This window comes from Hetaerina americana, unplaced genomic scaffold (assembly GCF_022747635.1).
Source record: "Hetaerina americana unplaced genomic scaffold, ioHetAmer1.1.p SCAF_1, whole genome shotgun sequence".
In the NCBI taxonomy this organism is placed as follows: Eukaryota; Metazoa; Arthropoda; class Insecta; order Odonata; family Calopterygidae; genus Hetaerina; species Hetaerina americana.
The window spans coordinates 43,229,679-43,246,939 of NW_027286069.1; the positions used below are offsets into that span (position 1 = coordinate 43,229,679).

General features: G+C 33.8%; 1 protein-coding gene across 8 annotated transcripts in view; it reads left to right on the forward strand.

Annotated features, from left to right (window-relative positions):
- Window positions 1-17,261, forward strand: part of Sec16 (Secretory 16) — a 123,418-nt gene that overhangs the window by 61,174 nt on the left and 44,983 nt on the right. For 7 of the 8 annotated variants that reach the window (XM_071589033.1, XM_071589021.1, XM_071589056.1 and 4 more), the window contains exons 26-27: window positions 198-475; window positions 16,222-16,365. In XM_071589033.1, coding sequence (XP_071445134.1) covers window positions 198-475; window positions 16,222-16,365 — 422 coding nt within the window. The remainder of the gene's footprint in view (window positions 1-197; window positions 476-16,221; window positions 16,366-17,261) is intronic. The other variant, XM_071589071.1, reaches the window with a different exon arrangement.

A 17,261-nucleotide genomic window follows, 5' to 3' on the forward strand; every position in this document is an offset into this window, starting at 1 on the left:
TCTGCATGATTTACATGAATAAAATATAAAAGCCCAGCCATGCATGTGTTTAGAGATACCAAAATAATTTTAAGTGTAATGTCATGGCGTTTCCATTGATGGGTAAAATATCAATTTGGGCATTTGTATTCCAACCATTCTGACAGTATTTACTCAGATCAAATGTATCAACTCATATTTTGTTTAATTTTATTTAGACACCAATCAAGTCTCAACCACTTATGAAGCATCTGTTTGGGATCCTGGTCAAGCATCAGTCAATAATATGGTATCAGGTGAAGGAATAGTGCCTGCTGTTGGGGAAGGCCAAGAAAGTGTGATACAGCAAACAGAAAATAGTGTACCTGCCAGTACCTCCTTGGATACAAATACAAGGAGACACTCTGATTTGATGCAGCCGTCATTAGACAAAAATTTATCAAACTCCGAAGGTGGTTCTGCCAACTATTGGGATATGGCCACCAGCAATGATCAGGTGAGTGGTTAAATGAGCAAATAATCCTAATTAGGCATTACATGATATATATAAGTGACAGTTTCTGTGTTGAAGTAGAAATTCATATTTTTGTAATGGTTATTACTGTATCATATTCATAAACTGGGAATTTGTTTCAAACTATTCCTCATTTTTATTCTGCCATAATTTTTTAGTTAGTTTTATCAGAGCTCACATCTCTGTAATGATACTTACTATGTACATTTTTTTATAAACATGAGGTTGATATGATTTTTCACCTTTCATCCAGTGAAACAAATATGGCAGTTAATTTTTTCTATGCCCTGTGGAACAATGTGTGAAGATTGTTTTTTATCTTTAAAACTTAATGAGAATGCCTTTTCACTTTCTTTATTTATTTTATGAAATATCATAGCAAGAAAGGGAAGAAATAAAATTTCTTACTTTTTAAATTTGGATTTTTGACGTTTTTTGTCATGAAAATGTTTAATGCAATATCTTGATAAGCATTTGTGCAATTCTTGAATTGGCTCAGCACTTCTTATCTTGCCATTAAATATTTGAGGCTAATGAATTTTCATTGAAAATTAGTTTTTGATCTAAAAGTAGAAAATTAATTTTGTAAGTTTGCCTAGGTAAGCTTGTTTCAAGTGCATGTGTAGCACAAAGCATGCTGAGTTTATTCTTCAACAGCTAATTTGTGACCCTTTGTGACACTCTTATATTAGAAACTGTATCGTGCCAGATGAAAAATAGTTTTTACTGAAATTTGAGTGATAAAAAGTATTAGCTAATATGAGTTGTTCGTATTATGTTATAATGCTGACAGTAAATATAGCACCTTCATATTCTCGATTCAATATATATACTTATTGATAATATAACTGAATCATTATTATTATTATTTATCATTGTTGACCTACTGGTCCTTTTCTATATATTATTAATATGATGTCTTGCTATACTGTGTAGAATGAATGTTTTTTTTCTGCAAGTGCGGTGGAATCTTGGTAGTATTTTTCCATCCTTTATCCCAAATACCTATGTGTGAACAATGATACATGACCCTGATTCTTCTTATACTCAATAAGTTCTTAGGTTTTATGCTAAAATTTCCTGTTTTATTTTTTTATCACCAACTTTTCTAATCTACAATCCTTACTCGATGAATATAATTAGTTCATTGAATGTTTAAAATAATTTTTCACCGGGAGTTATGAAAAATATGTTATTATTTAGGAAAAAAAGGTATTCATCACTTGAGAAGGAAACAATTCGGACCAATTATTAGATGATCATTCCAGTGCAGAGTAATGCAATTAATATAAAACCCCCACTGAATGCCAAAAATTGATTTTATATACTACTGTAACTAGCAAATGCTAAAAGAATTACTAACCTGAGTGCATCCTTTTTTGGATGTTTGAATTTTTGACCTAAATGATTCATTTATTCGTTATTCTCTATGATTACTGATTGTCTCCTATATCCTAAGCAAGATATACATTGTCATTTTAGTGGTACTTAGCTGATAAATTGGAATAGTGTTCACTGTAAGTAAAATGAACTCAAAATTTATGATGCTTATGGTTTATGTCTCATAATTAGCCTCCAGGATGGCCTTGCACTACATTTATGTAATGTAAATGCTAATGATAGAGAACATGGCCACATATTTCAGTCAGATGGAATGCTATTAACATATTTCCACTTATCATGGATGTATTTTATGAATTATAGAAGCCTCTTGGCTTATCAGCCTTTTTCTTAGGCAAATATTTTTCAGCTGAGAAAACTGAAAAAGGAATTACTCCTGCTGTTATTACATTGCATTTTTATTTTCAAGGGAAATAAGTTTAAATCATTTTTGCTCAAAGTTAATGAAGGTAGAGTAATATACATCTTATTATGTAACATGCACATGATAAAATTTATGGGTGAACAACTGGCCAATTTTGTTTTGGATAAACATTTGAAATTAGTCAAAAATATAAAATAAGGAAATATTTGATACATTATTTCAATTGTGTACTGTTTTCCCGCATTAAATGGATGTGGATGTACCCAGATTTCACTCCTTTTTTTACTTGGATTGCATTCTGAAATTGATCACCAGTACCACCTTAAATTGGAATACAAAATGGTACTTTTACTCTGGTATTAGCAATATATTTCAGCACACTTAATGGTTGAGTTCCGCGGTACTGCTGTCTATTTATGAGAAATTGGCAATGGCTATCTAGAATATGCACAATAAATGAGTGGAAATATAATTACGTTATTGCAGCATGGAAGTTGCCTATAACAAAATTAATGAGTAATACTAGTCAAAGTTGGTAATGGTGTTTTGTAATAAATAATGGGCTTTTTTTAAGCATTTTCAAATTCAAGTTTTCTTTAAAAATGCATTTAATTTTTGTACTATTTTCATAATTTAACGTCTGAGATATATCATTTTGTGTCATAGCTACAATTAAGTTGTGATAGCAAAATAAACATTTGACATTTAAAATTAAATAAAAGAGTTCGCTTAATAGCATGTCTTATTATTATTTGTTCATACCATAGTAAACTTTTTACAGATCAACGGTTTAACTCTCAAATTCAAGAAAGCCCAACAAAATATTTTTTCTGGAATTTAGTTCATAATATAGATGTTTTTGGGATAAAGTAGATATGTTATAATAATCAAGATTCAAACGTGAGGGTTATTTTTGAATAAACATCACCACTAAGGTGCAATCATCTACAGGCATGCAATGCTACCAGTTGATTTCAGGACAAACTTGCAGTATTGGCAGTGAAATATGGATTGCAGCCTTAATGGGGCTGAATTATTAATGAAGTGATATGGTTGATTGCTATTGCATTAGTAATCATGGTTAATACCTAACTTCACATTCTCTGCAATACAGTACCTTTTAAGGAATATAAAGGCCGTTGGTATTTTTGTATTAGTGAAATCATACCATACAGATTTATATTTTAAGTTGAAGTAGACATTTTTGGTTTAATAAATCTTTTGTGCATAGGAAATTTCATTTTGATTATTCTGAATATTGTGTTGTTAACAATGCATAGATGTGTAGTTGTGGCCAGTGCTGTGCATAAAGGAAATGTAATCCCTTGTTTGAAAATTTTATTTCATCTGAATATTCCATTATTTTTTGTTTTGTGTTATTGTATTTCATAATATTTTCAGCTTCTACGATATAGCTTTTGCATGTTTTATGTTGGCATGAATTCCTTGAATACCACTTCAAATTATTAATACTTTCTTTTTGTATTAATTATTATATGTTGAAGCACCCATTTTAAATTATGTGGTTAAGGTTATTTACCAGTGAGTGGAGGTGGTGTTGGGTTCTAACTTTGGATTGTCTTTATTCTGGTAAATTAATATAATCTATCAATACATTTATGCTTTTGATTTTTTATTGTACTGAAGTTATATATTTGGGAAAATAATGACTTCAAATGTTTTTCAGCATTTGGGTCTCCATTTTGTCACCATTTATGGTGATCTTTTCTATGCCTTAGCCGAGTGCCATTAGGGTCTATATGCCAGTGTTTTTCATGCCATCATTCCTGTGCTTTTTTAATATGAAACATGGGAGTATCAGTAAAATATCCAATATTTAACTGGTTATTCCATAAGGAGCCCCACCATGGAATGAATTTTTGTAATAAAAATTCATACCTTTGTTTTATCGTAGATTTATTTGTTTGCAGCAGGCTTTTTAATGCAAATAGCTTTTAAAACTACATGTAGATTGGCCTTAACTGATTGTACGCAAATGGCAGTGTGAGTAACAACTTGAAGCAGCAACATTGAGTTAATTACTATAGGATAGTTGGAATTTTTTCCCATAAATGAATACTCTTTTATTGATCTCATGTTGTTTCTGCATATTTCATTTTCTTTTTAAGGTACAATGAGTACCAAATGACATATAAATGTGTGTTGATTTTTTTATGAGTTTTATTCTTATATAAGTTTGACAAGGGAGTGACAATATTGGCTAAAAATCTATCTGCAAGGTAGAATAGCTGGTAGACAGCTGTTTATTCATCAGGTGTTTCCAGGTGGTGTGGTGTACCTTTGATATTTATTTTGTATTTTATGTGAAACATGTTTTCAATCCCGACAACATATTCCTGCTTATGATCATTAAAGTGGTTCATACTTGATGCCTAAATGTTATATTTCTGATACTTGAAAGGATCAATTTACAAAGGTTAAAAATACAGTATTTTTATGAATGTAATAATGTTAATGATAGTTGAAAATTATTTTAAATGGATTAAATTAGAATTGAAAGTTCTAACCACAATTACTGTACTGTTATCTTTTTGTTGACTACTCACAACCAAATGTTTTTGATTTGTGGAGTTCTACTACAGTTTTTGATGTTAATTAGCCACTAAATTTGCTATTTTTGTCATTAGTAGAATATGTGCATCAGTGTGGTTTTCTGGATGAAAGGGCAAACATGTAAGAACATTAGGGGATTGTGAAAAATCAGGAGAGCTAATTAGTAGGGACTGTGAGTTAAACTTAGGCGTAAATTTAAGTAAACACATAACATCCATTGATTTATTGGGTATCATTTATTCACATACATTTTACATCATTATTTATGATTCAAAATCCTGAAGGAAAACACTTGATTTATTTATGTTTCATAATTATTATATGATAAGGCTTACTGTGTCCACCAACTGTTAAATTACTACCACAGTTTTTAATGAGCACAGTATCTTTCTTTTAATTGGTAATAAAACAGTTAATTTGTGAGTCTTCTAATAGCTAAATGATTAGATCATAGTAAAAATTTTCGACAAAATCCTCCTGCAATGTATCTGTTAAAAGTGAGGACTTGTTAGTCATTTAAAAATACCATAGAAGATGGGAGATATGTTTCTGCTTAAAGGCCTCTGCATTTATCTTCATTTTCCGATGAAGTCATTGTTTTCCAAATACTCTTTTAACCAAGAACAAGCTTTTTTATACCCTTTATATTCACATCACTACCAGTTCAGTACAGCTGTTTTCAGTTTTCTAGTATCTGGAAACCATTGTTAAAAAAAGCCACTTCTTGAGATGAAAGACAAAATGTAGGTCTTACATTGTAAAGAAGGATATAAAAATTTCATTCTCTGAGTCTTCTGGATAGTGCTCACAGTTGATTAAGATATAATGGGGAGGCTATTCAAAGAACTGGTAAGATTATTATTATTTTCATCATGCGGAGTATATTTGAACAATGCAAAAAATGTACAGGGTGCAGTGGTTATCTCTGGACAAATTTCAATTTGAATTTCCTGCCATATCATACGCTGGAGGTCGCAATTGGTGTTCTTGAAAGCTCTAGGCATCTAGTAAACAGTCATAACCTCAATGTCCCAGATGTTACACAAAAGTGAGTAGTACAATCAAAGAGCCGCTGTTATTGAAAGTGGTTGTGCTGGGCGTTTGCCCAGTGAAATGGTTCGATTCTTCGGGTACCCCAGGTTTATGATATTGTGGCGAAGTATAATGCTTCAGAGAAGTTGGGGAAGGTTTTGCTGATGTGGCGAGGAAACGCATTTGTGGTTGTCCAGATTTAAGTGCCGCACCCTGTGTACAGATTGGCCACTCAGTCTGGGTAATTGAGAAATGTGGGAAATAAATAATTATATTAAAAAATGAGAAGAAATTGGAAGGTGGGTGAAATCTTTTGAGAAATTGGGGAATTTGATCTTTAAATTGAAAATTTAAAATAGCAATTTTCTATTCCCAGTTAGGATGGTGTTCCTTTTTAGTAGCCAGAAGAGTTTGTGTTTAGCATAGGCCATCATCACGCAAGTAGATAGAAAAACCATACTATAGCAGAACCATATTCAGTATTACCAACAACATGGAAAGTGAAGAGACAATGATTGACCTGAAAAATAACTTTGGATTTCAAGCACTTGCGAGAAAAATTCATAAAAAGTACAGCAAGGTTATCAGGAGAAGTTAGGAATGGGAAAATAGAAGATAAATGGCTACATTCTCATTGAAAGCTGCTTTATGTAGTCACCATCTCTTACTGCTTTGGTTCCTTAAGTTTTGGTGTTGGAGGCGGTTAGATAGCATTAATTTCATTTGACAATTAATCTTGATCAATAACAATTTCATTGTATTTATGTTTAAAGAAACAAATCATTCATGATTTTATGCAATAAAAATCTGAGCTTTCCATATTTCCCAACCCATTAGATGCCCTGGTGCAGAAGGCACTTTCTGATTTTCATGTTACAATTTACGAAAAATACTTGGAACAGAATGAAAAGAATAATGCAAATAAATTTGAACTATTACATTAAAAAATGAGTATGTTAAAATTTCAACATTTATTCATGGTAGAATCCCAGAAATTTGGCATTGCTGCTGCTATATTATTGCTGCAGTTATTTTCATTGGAATGTTACTTTCCTTGTACATAGTGTCACCTTCACTTCCATATAGCCCATTGCTAATATCTCATTTTTAAAAAGACATTCTGATAGTCTCATTTAACTCTCTGCTAGGACTTTTTCAATCACAAACATTAGAAATTGATGGCTGTTTCATTCCTTCTATTGGTGTGTCATCATGAGTTGGTACCTTGTAATCTCTATTTCATATTTAAGTGCCAGTTTCAGTGGAAGCTTTGACCGTTTAGGAGTAGATGAGCATTCATTTTTTAATTCATATCTCTATTTATTGAATCCACCTTCTGCTCCCTCTATTCTTGTATCATCTTCTCAATCGGAGGTGGGTCAAAACACCTTTAAGCTCCCTTGTTATTGTGATCTGAAGGGCAATTTATGACTTCAAATTTAGGGATCTGGGTGGTGCAGTGGCTAATGTACAGGCTTCCCACCGAGTGGGCCTGTGTTCAATTCCTGGAGAAAACAAATATTTTTCTGTGGTATCCCGATTCCTACTGGAGGTGCAACGTAAAGATCACTTTGAGTGAGTACGACGTCCGTCGGATGACACGCTTAACTATGGACCCCTTGGCACCTTTCGACAAGAGTAGGCTAATGGCGACGCCGGGTTTTTCTCCACCCTTCCTTTCGCAACCATCCCCAATGGTGCAAATGACCTTAGCTGTCAGTCACCTCCCATAAAAACTACTTCTTTAAGTGCAATACCGCAATACCGTCAATCTTCTCTCTTAATACCCCAGGAGGTTATTATCATTTTAACTTTTTATGAGATGCTTAGTTTCTATTATTAGTTTAATATTATCAACATTTGTAAAAAAGCAAACATTTTATATGCTTTAATGGTGCTCTCATATTGCTTAAAGTTGAATGCTTGGTACAATGTATGTATGTATTAGCAGAGGGGCTAAATTACCGTTAGCTCAATGCATATTAAGTTTTGTGGCAACACCAAATGTGAGATAAAATTTAACACGCTACATTGTATTCAGTTACGATTTATTTGGGAATTCTTTTAGGAAGTACTTTTAACGAAATATTAAAACTCTTGTTGTATCTACTGACTCAAAACAGTGATATTGTCAAATTTGTATTCAAGGTAACCTTGTAATCATTTTTTATGCCTGATGTGGGAAAAAATACTTAAATAGTAAATATTTTTCCGGCTTGTGCTCGTATAGGGCATAACTTTAACCTTCAAGCACAAGCCTTGGCACTGGCCTATAATATGCAGGATGATTTCAGAGCTCATTTTGAAGTCAAATAAGTGCATCTTTTGGGGCAGGAAATATGATAATTGTAATTATCCTTCTAATGTGTCTGTTTATGAATGAAATCAATCTTAACTGTGTACTTGACGTTGAGATTCGTCCATCTGACCTCGATTTACACAGACATGGCTTTATGACATCTAGTTTATGATGTAGCAACTTCAGATATGGATATAAGATTTAATTGAGACAAGACATCATAGTAAAGTTATGAAATAATAAAAGGTCCTTGTTTTATACTTACTATCTTACCCAAATTAAATGTTTTGAATTTTAGTATCGTTGGATTACATTTGCTGGTAAATACCAACAAAAAAGATCCATTAAACTTTACTATAACTAAAGTGCATTGCACATCTCAATTTCAGACGTGTCAATGAGGTTCTGTAATGCCTCAAGAATTATTGTCTAATAATGTTTGAGGAGAGTTTAGGAAGACTTGCTGCAACTGTGCTAACAAGGCATGACTGACCAATGAAAAAGTGAGAGTATGCCTTTATAAAAGGGTGTCTCGTAAATCACAATTATTTATTAGTATACTTATTTCAAATCCAGCCAAAGTATCAGATACCAATGTAGTTTTTTTGAATTAATCAATGTATGGGAAGAGGGTGCTGAGTTTTTGGCTTGAAAGTTATGTATCAATTTGCCTTTTTTCATAGAATATACCTTTAATGTACTTTTATAAGTATAAATGCCTTACTTGTTTCCATCCAGTAAATTTGAGACTGGCGTATGCATAAAAATATGACCAAGTTCATGCCATTTTCCTATAATTACATGTTTTCAATTTTTTCTCCCCTGCTCTTTTTTCATTTTTTGGGGATGCTGCTGTTAACAGTGGTCCTTTTTATATTATTGCTCATCCATTTTCTACCAAGAATAATTCCTCAAATTCATGTTTTGGTAATGTCCTCTATTTACAAGCAACTTAAAGAAAGAAAAGAAGGAAAGTCAGACATAACAGGAAGAAAAGGAGACTGGCATCATAGCCAGGAGTTACATTTGCAACTAATTTTTTTTGTGTTTATTCAAATAACAAGCTAAGCAAACGATTTGCAATGGCCATATGTTAACTAAATCAATGATTATGGGAAAATGACTAAGGATACTGAACTAGTGGCCCATGCATTGTTCATTTTTAAAGCAGAATGTGTGAAAAAAATTCTGTTATACTGTCATTTAAAATATAGATATTCATATCAGCTGACTTCCCTGATTATTTATTGTTATATAAATATTGAAGTCTTCAAGCATTTATGAATTGCTGACTCCATTATTTCCTTCACACTTATTTTTGTAAGACTTGCATTAATCAAATGTGCCAACATGTTCATTGTGAGATGGTCTTGCTGCAATATGATACTTCAGGTCTTTCCATTTCTTCTATTGAAATATATACAGCCATTTTATTCAAGTGTTGTGAAATTCAGCATTAATTATGGCCATTTTTCAAAGCCTAAGAGAAACTATGAAGTGCTCATAATGAATTTAAAAGTTCATTTTTTCAAATTGATTCAAAAAGAAAAAATCGTGTTCTGAAGTTGATGATATGTTGGGGAAGAAAGAATCATTCATCCAAGAGGTATAAAGACTGGAAAAGTATGGGATTAATATTTCTGGCACCTCGTACTGCAAAAGTGACTTCCATGAGTGAAGATCTGTTAGCTATCATGAGCATTAAACTTGCTATTTAAATAAGTGAACAGAAAATGATAGCCTGTTGTTGTTAATGTGTTATGTCACAAACCCTAAGCTGATGTGAAGTCTTAGAAAAAATCCATGGAAAAGAAGGAAACCAAGCTATTTATAGAGATTAGAGGATCATCATACAGATGCAAGAAAGCATCTTCAGGAAAATATTTTTAAAATTTGATAGATGGCATCTGTCTATGATGAAGCTTATGGCTTCATTTTCTGAAGTACAGAATAAGTTGATCAGGAAAGGTCTCCAATATTGCTTAAATTTTAATTGTGATGAAATATCCATTTTGGAAAAAGGTTCTAAATATGATTTACAATTACAAAAAAATATGCATAGATATAGAACTTGTTTAATCATATATTGGTTGTATACCATCCATTCCAAGAAAAGTTTTCTGAAGTATTCTGGAAATCTGATTTTCTGAAATTAGCACACCAAGCAGTGCCTAACCGGTAAAAAAGTTAAATTTAGTGTATACATAATTTTCATTTCCAATTAATCAAATCTATTCCAATGGCTGTGGCTCATCTTTCTTCTGAAGTGACATAATTTACATGGGCATCTTCCCAGTATAAGATGTTAGTAGTATAGATGTTGAGGGATATCAAAACTTGTTGGGGAAAGGGTTATCCTGCATTCAATTCTGAAAATGCTGATTTTGCTTAAATAGTTTTCTAATTTACACAATGCTTCCAATTTAATAAACATATTTAGGTTGATGAACAAAATCTCCCTTAGCTGAGTGAACTTAATTTGCTTGTGGACAATTTACTCAATTACTCATGCATGGACATGCTAATTGCAGTGGCTGCATATTGTTGGTGCACTAAAGACTCCGGGATATGTCCACACCTTCATTCACTTCACTGTTACTTTCAATATGCTGTGTAAAAAAATAGCTTCTAAATACACTTACTCAGGGAATACCTCTTTTAATTCTTGGGCATATGTCCATCTAACTTGTGTATTTGCTGGCCTGTATTAATGGAAATTGTTTATTTTAGCCTTGTTCAACCGCTAACTCTGCTCAGATTCCCTTCATTATGCAACTCAAAAGTGTGCATATCTCTTTTTGTTAGCATTTTTATTGGTGAAAATTATGATAAAACTTTTAAACATTTGCGCTGTTGCACATTCATTTTCATTGATGAAAATTATCTAAAAATCCTTCGTACTTGGATTTGTCTCAAACTACAATGGGAAATATTATGTTTAACCCCATCATCTTGATGCCTCTGTCAAATCAGTGTTTTAGTAAGCTGTTGATTGTGCTTATCCATTATCTAGACCATGGTGGCATTAGCAAAATAACATAATAGCAATATACCCATAGAATTCGCTGCTGTCAATGGTTACAAGTAACTATGGATTGTAGTGATGCTAACTTTTTGTCTAAATGTTAACTCCATTTAGATGTGACAAGCAAGGCTTATACTTTCCACTGGAGTAAAATAGTTCAAGAGTTTAAAGTTATTTGCTCAACTATACCACAGTAAAGTTTCCTTGTCTCTTGCATTATTTGGGCAGTTAGAGAGGGGAAGTATGGATTGTTGCGCATGATTTTGGCAATTCTCCAAACAATTTTTTTCTGAGGAGTGTCAGTATTGCAGCATTTTATACATGTTAACTATTGATGAAATAATTTTGCAAATTATTGCAAATTATTTTTATGCTGTTAATATTTACTACTTTTATTTGCAATTGAGTAGCAGTCATTTGTACAAATTGAATACCATATCTTTAAATTTTATTTGGATGTGCTCAAAGTTATGTATGGTTTTTTGTGTGAATGAATGTTTCAAATTGTGTTTTTTATATCGAGATTCTATTTTTCTCATAGTACTGTGCATGTTAGTCTCTTTTTATTGAATTATTCCAATTTTTACATTAAAATTTTCATTGTATGAGTTGTGTTGTGGTAGCTTTTACATTTAATTAATATGTAGGTAGGAGTGAAATTGTACAAAACATTAAGGTCTCAGGGGTTCAGTTCTTTTATCCCAGTTAGATATAATTTGCCATATCTTTCTGGTACCCCAAATATCACACAACCTGGTTTCAGCTGATGAGTTATACACTTGAATATATAATTAATATTCATTCACTTGGTAATATGCTAATAATATACCACCTATTTGATAAATTCAGTTTTATGTAACAAGTCCATATTGAATACCAATCAATCAGAATGAATTAGGCATTGAAAAGAAATTAAATGAGATCAATAAATGAGTTAATCTTTTCTTAGCAATGCTGCCTAATGTGTATTATTTTTGCTGCTTATGTGATGATTGAAGCTCAAATTCAGCTTATGTCACGCTAATTGTTTGTTTGTAGCTATAATGTAGTAAAATTAATTTTTGTCATTTTTTTGGACTCGTTCCAATATTTGTATATAGTGCTATTTTTTTAATATCCGTTCATTGGTCATCTATGTAGGCTTTATATCAGCCCTTTCGTCTCATTCGTTGATTTAATTTTTACTTCTGTCCACGTCGCTGCTGTTAAGTCGTAATGATATAAATTCTAATCAGTGAGTTATGATACCCGTGCTTACATTTGAAGAATTTTTATAGTCATGTACATATTACCCAGCTTCTGCAGTGATTCGACTCAAAATAGCTTCATTTTCAGCTCTGACAATGGTAATGCCAAGTGATGGTAAATTTGACCTGATATCTAGAATAATAGAAGCTCACTCAATTGGATCTTAATTGTATCTATAGCGATATCCTTAAATTCATGATCAATTAGCTAAAATTGGAATCTTTTAGAGTGATTATTTTATCAGCATTTATGAGGTACAGGTTCTAAGGAGTTGAAACATATTATATATTGATTGGTCAAACAATCAACATATTTTTCACAGAATATGTTGCTTGGCTAGGATTTCAACTTAGATTTGGAAGTTTTGTTGAAGTGATGCAGATATTTGTAGAATGGTTGTGTATTTTGATATGGCTTAACTATTTCATTACTGTAAAAATCCGAGCACAATTAATGTGAACCTCTAGTGTTCAAATAGCATGCAGTGTTTATTTTGCTTCCTGGAGTATGCACTACTGGTGAGGGAACAAAGTTCAATCTTCAGATAGTAAAGTTTTATTTGTTTACTTTTATTTTGTGAGTATCTCCATCTCGCCTATCTCAAGAGGATACCAATTCTGTATCCACCATCCATCTATCCTCATAGTGATAGGCTTCAATGTCATATTGACCTTGACTTCTCATCCAATGGCCTAACCCATTGATGAAGAGAACAAGATGGGAGAGAAAAAATACGTACCGAGACAGAAATGATAAGACTAATCATGAGCTCTCTTCTCCTTCCCTTGAGGAAGGAGCTCTCCATTAATTTAAACTGAACTTCACTTAAGTGTGAAACGGCATTTCACACTGAAAATATAGTCAAAAATACTGTATAGGTATAGCAATTTAAGGGTCATATAGGTCTGTACAAGGTCTGTCCCAAAAGTAGTAGGAATGAGTCAATTAAAAAAAATTTATTGTCAGAATTGATACATTCACTCTAAAACCTTCAAAGTAGCACCCTTGTGCATCCAAATACCACTGCCAGTGGGTTTTCCATGCCTCTTACACCTTCTAGAAGGTGGTGCCCGGAATGCTGCAAAGCTCTTTTGTCACGGCCTGTTGTAACGCTTCCACCGAGACGTGGTGATGTCCTTTCAGCACGGATTTGAGGTGGGGGAAAAAGGAAGAAGTTTGTTGGGGCATTGTCTAAAAATTTGGATCCTCACTCACATCGTTGAGAAGCTCATAGCAGATGACATGACAGCACCAACTTCACACACGCCTTTCTTATACCCATGTTTTCAGTCACAAGCCGATGAACATCACTTTTAAGGATGCCAAGTTCATCAGAAACCATACAAACACTTAATTTGCAATCCTTGTCTAACGGAGCCATCACTCTTACAAGATTTTCATCACTTTTTGAGGTAGAAGGGCATCCTGAACGTTCAGTGTCTTCAACATCTTCTCTACCCTCCCGAAACTACTTTTGCCACTCAAAAACACCAGATTTACCCATGGCGTTATCACTGTAAGCTGCCTTGCGCATGTCATAAGTCTATTGATCAGTTTTGCCCAGATTCATGCAAAATTGGATAGCGTAGTGCAGTTCCAGTGACCAGTTCATGATTGATCTTAATGAGGTCACATTATAGAGGTTTTTCAAATGAACGATCAGCACTCCGCAAAGTTTGGGAACAAATTGCCACTGGCTACCAGCCTTTCCTGAGACTCCCCTTCCTCAAACCCAGCCAGAGAAACCTCTGCCTGTCCGCTGTCCGACCATCTATCCAGGAACAAATGTCATACTACTTTTGGGACTGACCTTGTATGCTGTATCCAATATTATTTCACATATTCTGTTGATTTTGTTTTGGCTTTTTGTTTTGGCGCCAGTGAAGTCTTTTAGTGAGAAATGAATAGCATAAAATGATGCCTTCATTTTGCGCTTATGTAAATCAGCAATACATAATCGCTGTCCTGTGCCCTAGCGAAATTTTAAAAATACATCGTCTACTTACAATTCACAGGACATCATAGCTTCATTTCATTGTCAGTATATTTTGATTCATCAGAAACATAAAAAAGCATGTTGAGCTTTAACTTTTGATCAGCGACTGTTGCTCTAAGCTTCAAACTGTGGAGTATTGTTAATTAAGTGTTCTTGAAGTGTTGTGGTTTTATTCTACTGTCTTTTTTGAAAGTCTGTGTGCAGTCACTGGCATACCAAGAATTGGTTAAAGTCATGGATGTTTATTAAGTTGGTATTAATTGATTGGAAGGTTAGTGACAGTTTTTTTTTTGCTAGGAGGCATTGCTAAAGCAACCAAAATAAGGTCAAATGTGGGGAAGAAAGTTCTTAAGAAATTATGTTCAAAAAACCTTGCATTCATACGTAATGCTTTTGTCATTTGAAGTCTTCATACTGAGAATCACGTTACATGTTTTATATCCTTTAGGCAACTTTTATGTTCATGATTAATGCTTGAATAGCAGTAACAGTTTAGCTGTGATGGCTAAAATGATCATTGTACTAATAGCTGCAGAATGGCTTCTGAGTTTGAATCCTGTGTTTTCTATGTGAGAATGAATCATAAATACATGCTCATAGCTACATTCTCACTTCTAAAAATGAAAGTACTCAACACAGTTCTACTCTACACTACATTACATTGTAGTTTGACTCTTTCATAGTCATTAATGTGCCTATAAGTGTTCCTAATCTGTACTTGTTGCTTTTAATCACTAGTTTCCTTTACATTATTTTTTTAAATCTGCATCTTAATTCACAAAGGAGCACTACCTCAAAAATCTTTCTAGCTCAAGAAATGCACCAGCAGCCAATTAGAGAGCAGAAAATTAGGCATTTTCATGTAAATAGTGACTGTAATTTTTGATAATGTCTATTATAATATGTAGCATGACAAGTGTTCAGTTGCTTTCTTAAGTTAGATCTCATCTAAAAGTAATTGATTTATTGCTCTTTTCATTTATTATACTTTTTTCAAACTTTATTTTAACAGAGCCTTCAAAAATTGTACCGATATTTCATATTTTAAATTTTCTATTCCACTGTAGGAGAGTATGAAAGCATCACCAAAAGTAAAGATTTGGCTATTCTCAGGTCTCTAATATAAAATCCCGGAAGTTCTACCACCATATATGTAGTTGTTAGAAATTTCCTTGTTGTTTTGTAGATATATCATGTTGTTGCTATCTTTTTTTCATTTTAAGTTAGGTGTGTTAGAAAATTTTTTTCCCTTATTTCAATCAAAAGTGGAAGAATTTTTTATCAATTTCCATCTGATTCAGTCGTGTCCACCTTATTATATTTCAGTTTATCTACCATGCTGCACCTTCAAGCCTAAGAATCTAGCTTAATGAAAATACGTGAAGTTAGAACTCCTGAAAAATTTGTAATGTATTGCAGACATGGTATAAAAATATTTGCACATATTAGGTACTTGAGTAGAGCTAAACTGTGATTTTTGGTGGTGTTGCCATAATTTCCTTTATCTTTGCCTAAAAGATATCTTGGCATTAGTAAGTCACTCTATTTTCCAGAAAATAATCTTAGTTGAACTTTCATCCAAACATCATTAAATATAAGTTTGAAGTACACACATACTTTACCAGAAAAATATCCACAGGGTTTGTTTACAAGTTGCCTCATATGAAAATGAGTAAAAAAGTACTCATTCAGTGAGCTCAATTGATGAGTCTTTAGACGATTGACATATTTGAACGGACTTTGTGAATGAGTGTGTGCCATGTTATGTTTTTAATCCTGTGCTGCTCAGTCGGGGAGAGGTGTAAGGAAGAGAGAGGAGATGGAGGATGATGAAGAAGAGGACGAAGATGATTGTGATGATGAAGAGGATGATGAGGAGACAGAGGAGGAAGAGGATGACTTTGTTGAGGACCGGCAGCCAGTACGAAAAGACGTAAGTAACAGTGTCAGTGGCCATCGCTCAGAGTGCCCTGTGCTGGCTCCTCCTGCCATCCCACAGCCGCAACCATCAGGTGGGCCTCACTGTTTCATCCGAGGAGGAAGTTACAGTGGAATGCCTATGGGTGCCTTCTCTCATGGCCTTGTCCCCCACTCCCAAAACCACCCTCCATGCTTCCGCTTTGGAGAAAGGCGGCTTGTGTTTGGGGGCACTTACCCAATTGACATGCCCTGTCCTCCTCATCCAAAGACATTTGAGATTGATGCTCCCATTATGGGCCAAGTGAGAAAGGACAGAACAACCACCAAGAAAGGGAAAACGCAAAGGAGATGCGCTGATAGGGAAAGGTGGTTGACAGAGAATCACAGGAGCCCAAGGGAGAAAGCATCATCATCATCGCATAAGGTTTCTAGTGCTGCCAGTAAAATTGGAGGATGGTGTGTTGATGGTGAAGGTGAGATGTCAGGTGTTGGGGTGAGACTCGATGAGGGTGGTGGCATTATCTGTGATGGGTTGGGGAAGGAAGCAAGGCACCGAGTTGGGAGATCTGTGCCATTGAGGAACATGTCAGGCATGTTGGAGAGTGGGGTGTGACTGGAGGTGAGAAGACTTGAAACATTGAATTATGAAAATGGATGAGTTGACTTATTATTGATGATGCCTTCACCGGTGTTTTCTCATAGATCACCATATTGATCCCTCCTCATGACCTGCACAGGATAAGTTGCTCCCATAATGTTTTTCCACTCACTTGTAGTTAGATATAATTGTTGATGGATGTTGATGAATTGGCTTGTAGATGTTTTCAGTACAATTTGTTGAGATGGCAGCACTGATTTAAGACACCATTTCATGTACTGAAATGAGTGTTTCAATTCATCCGACACACA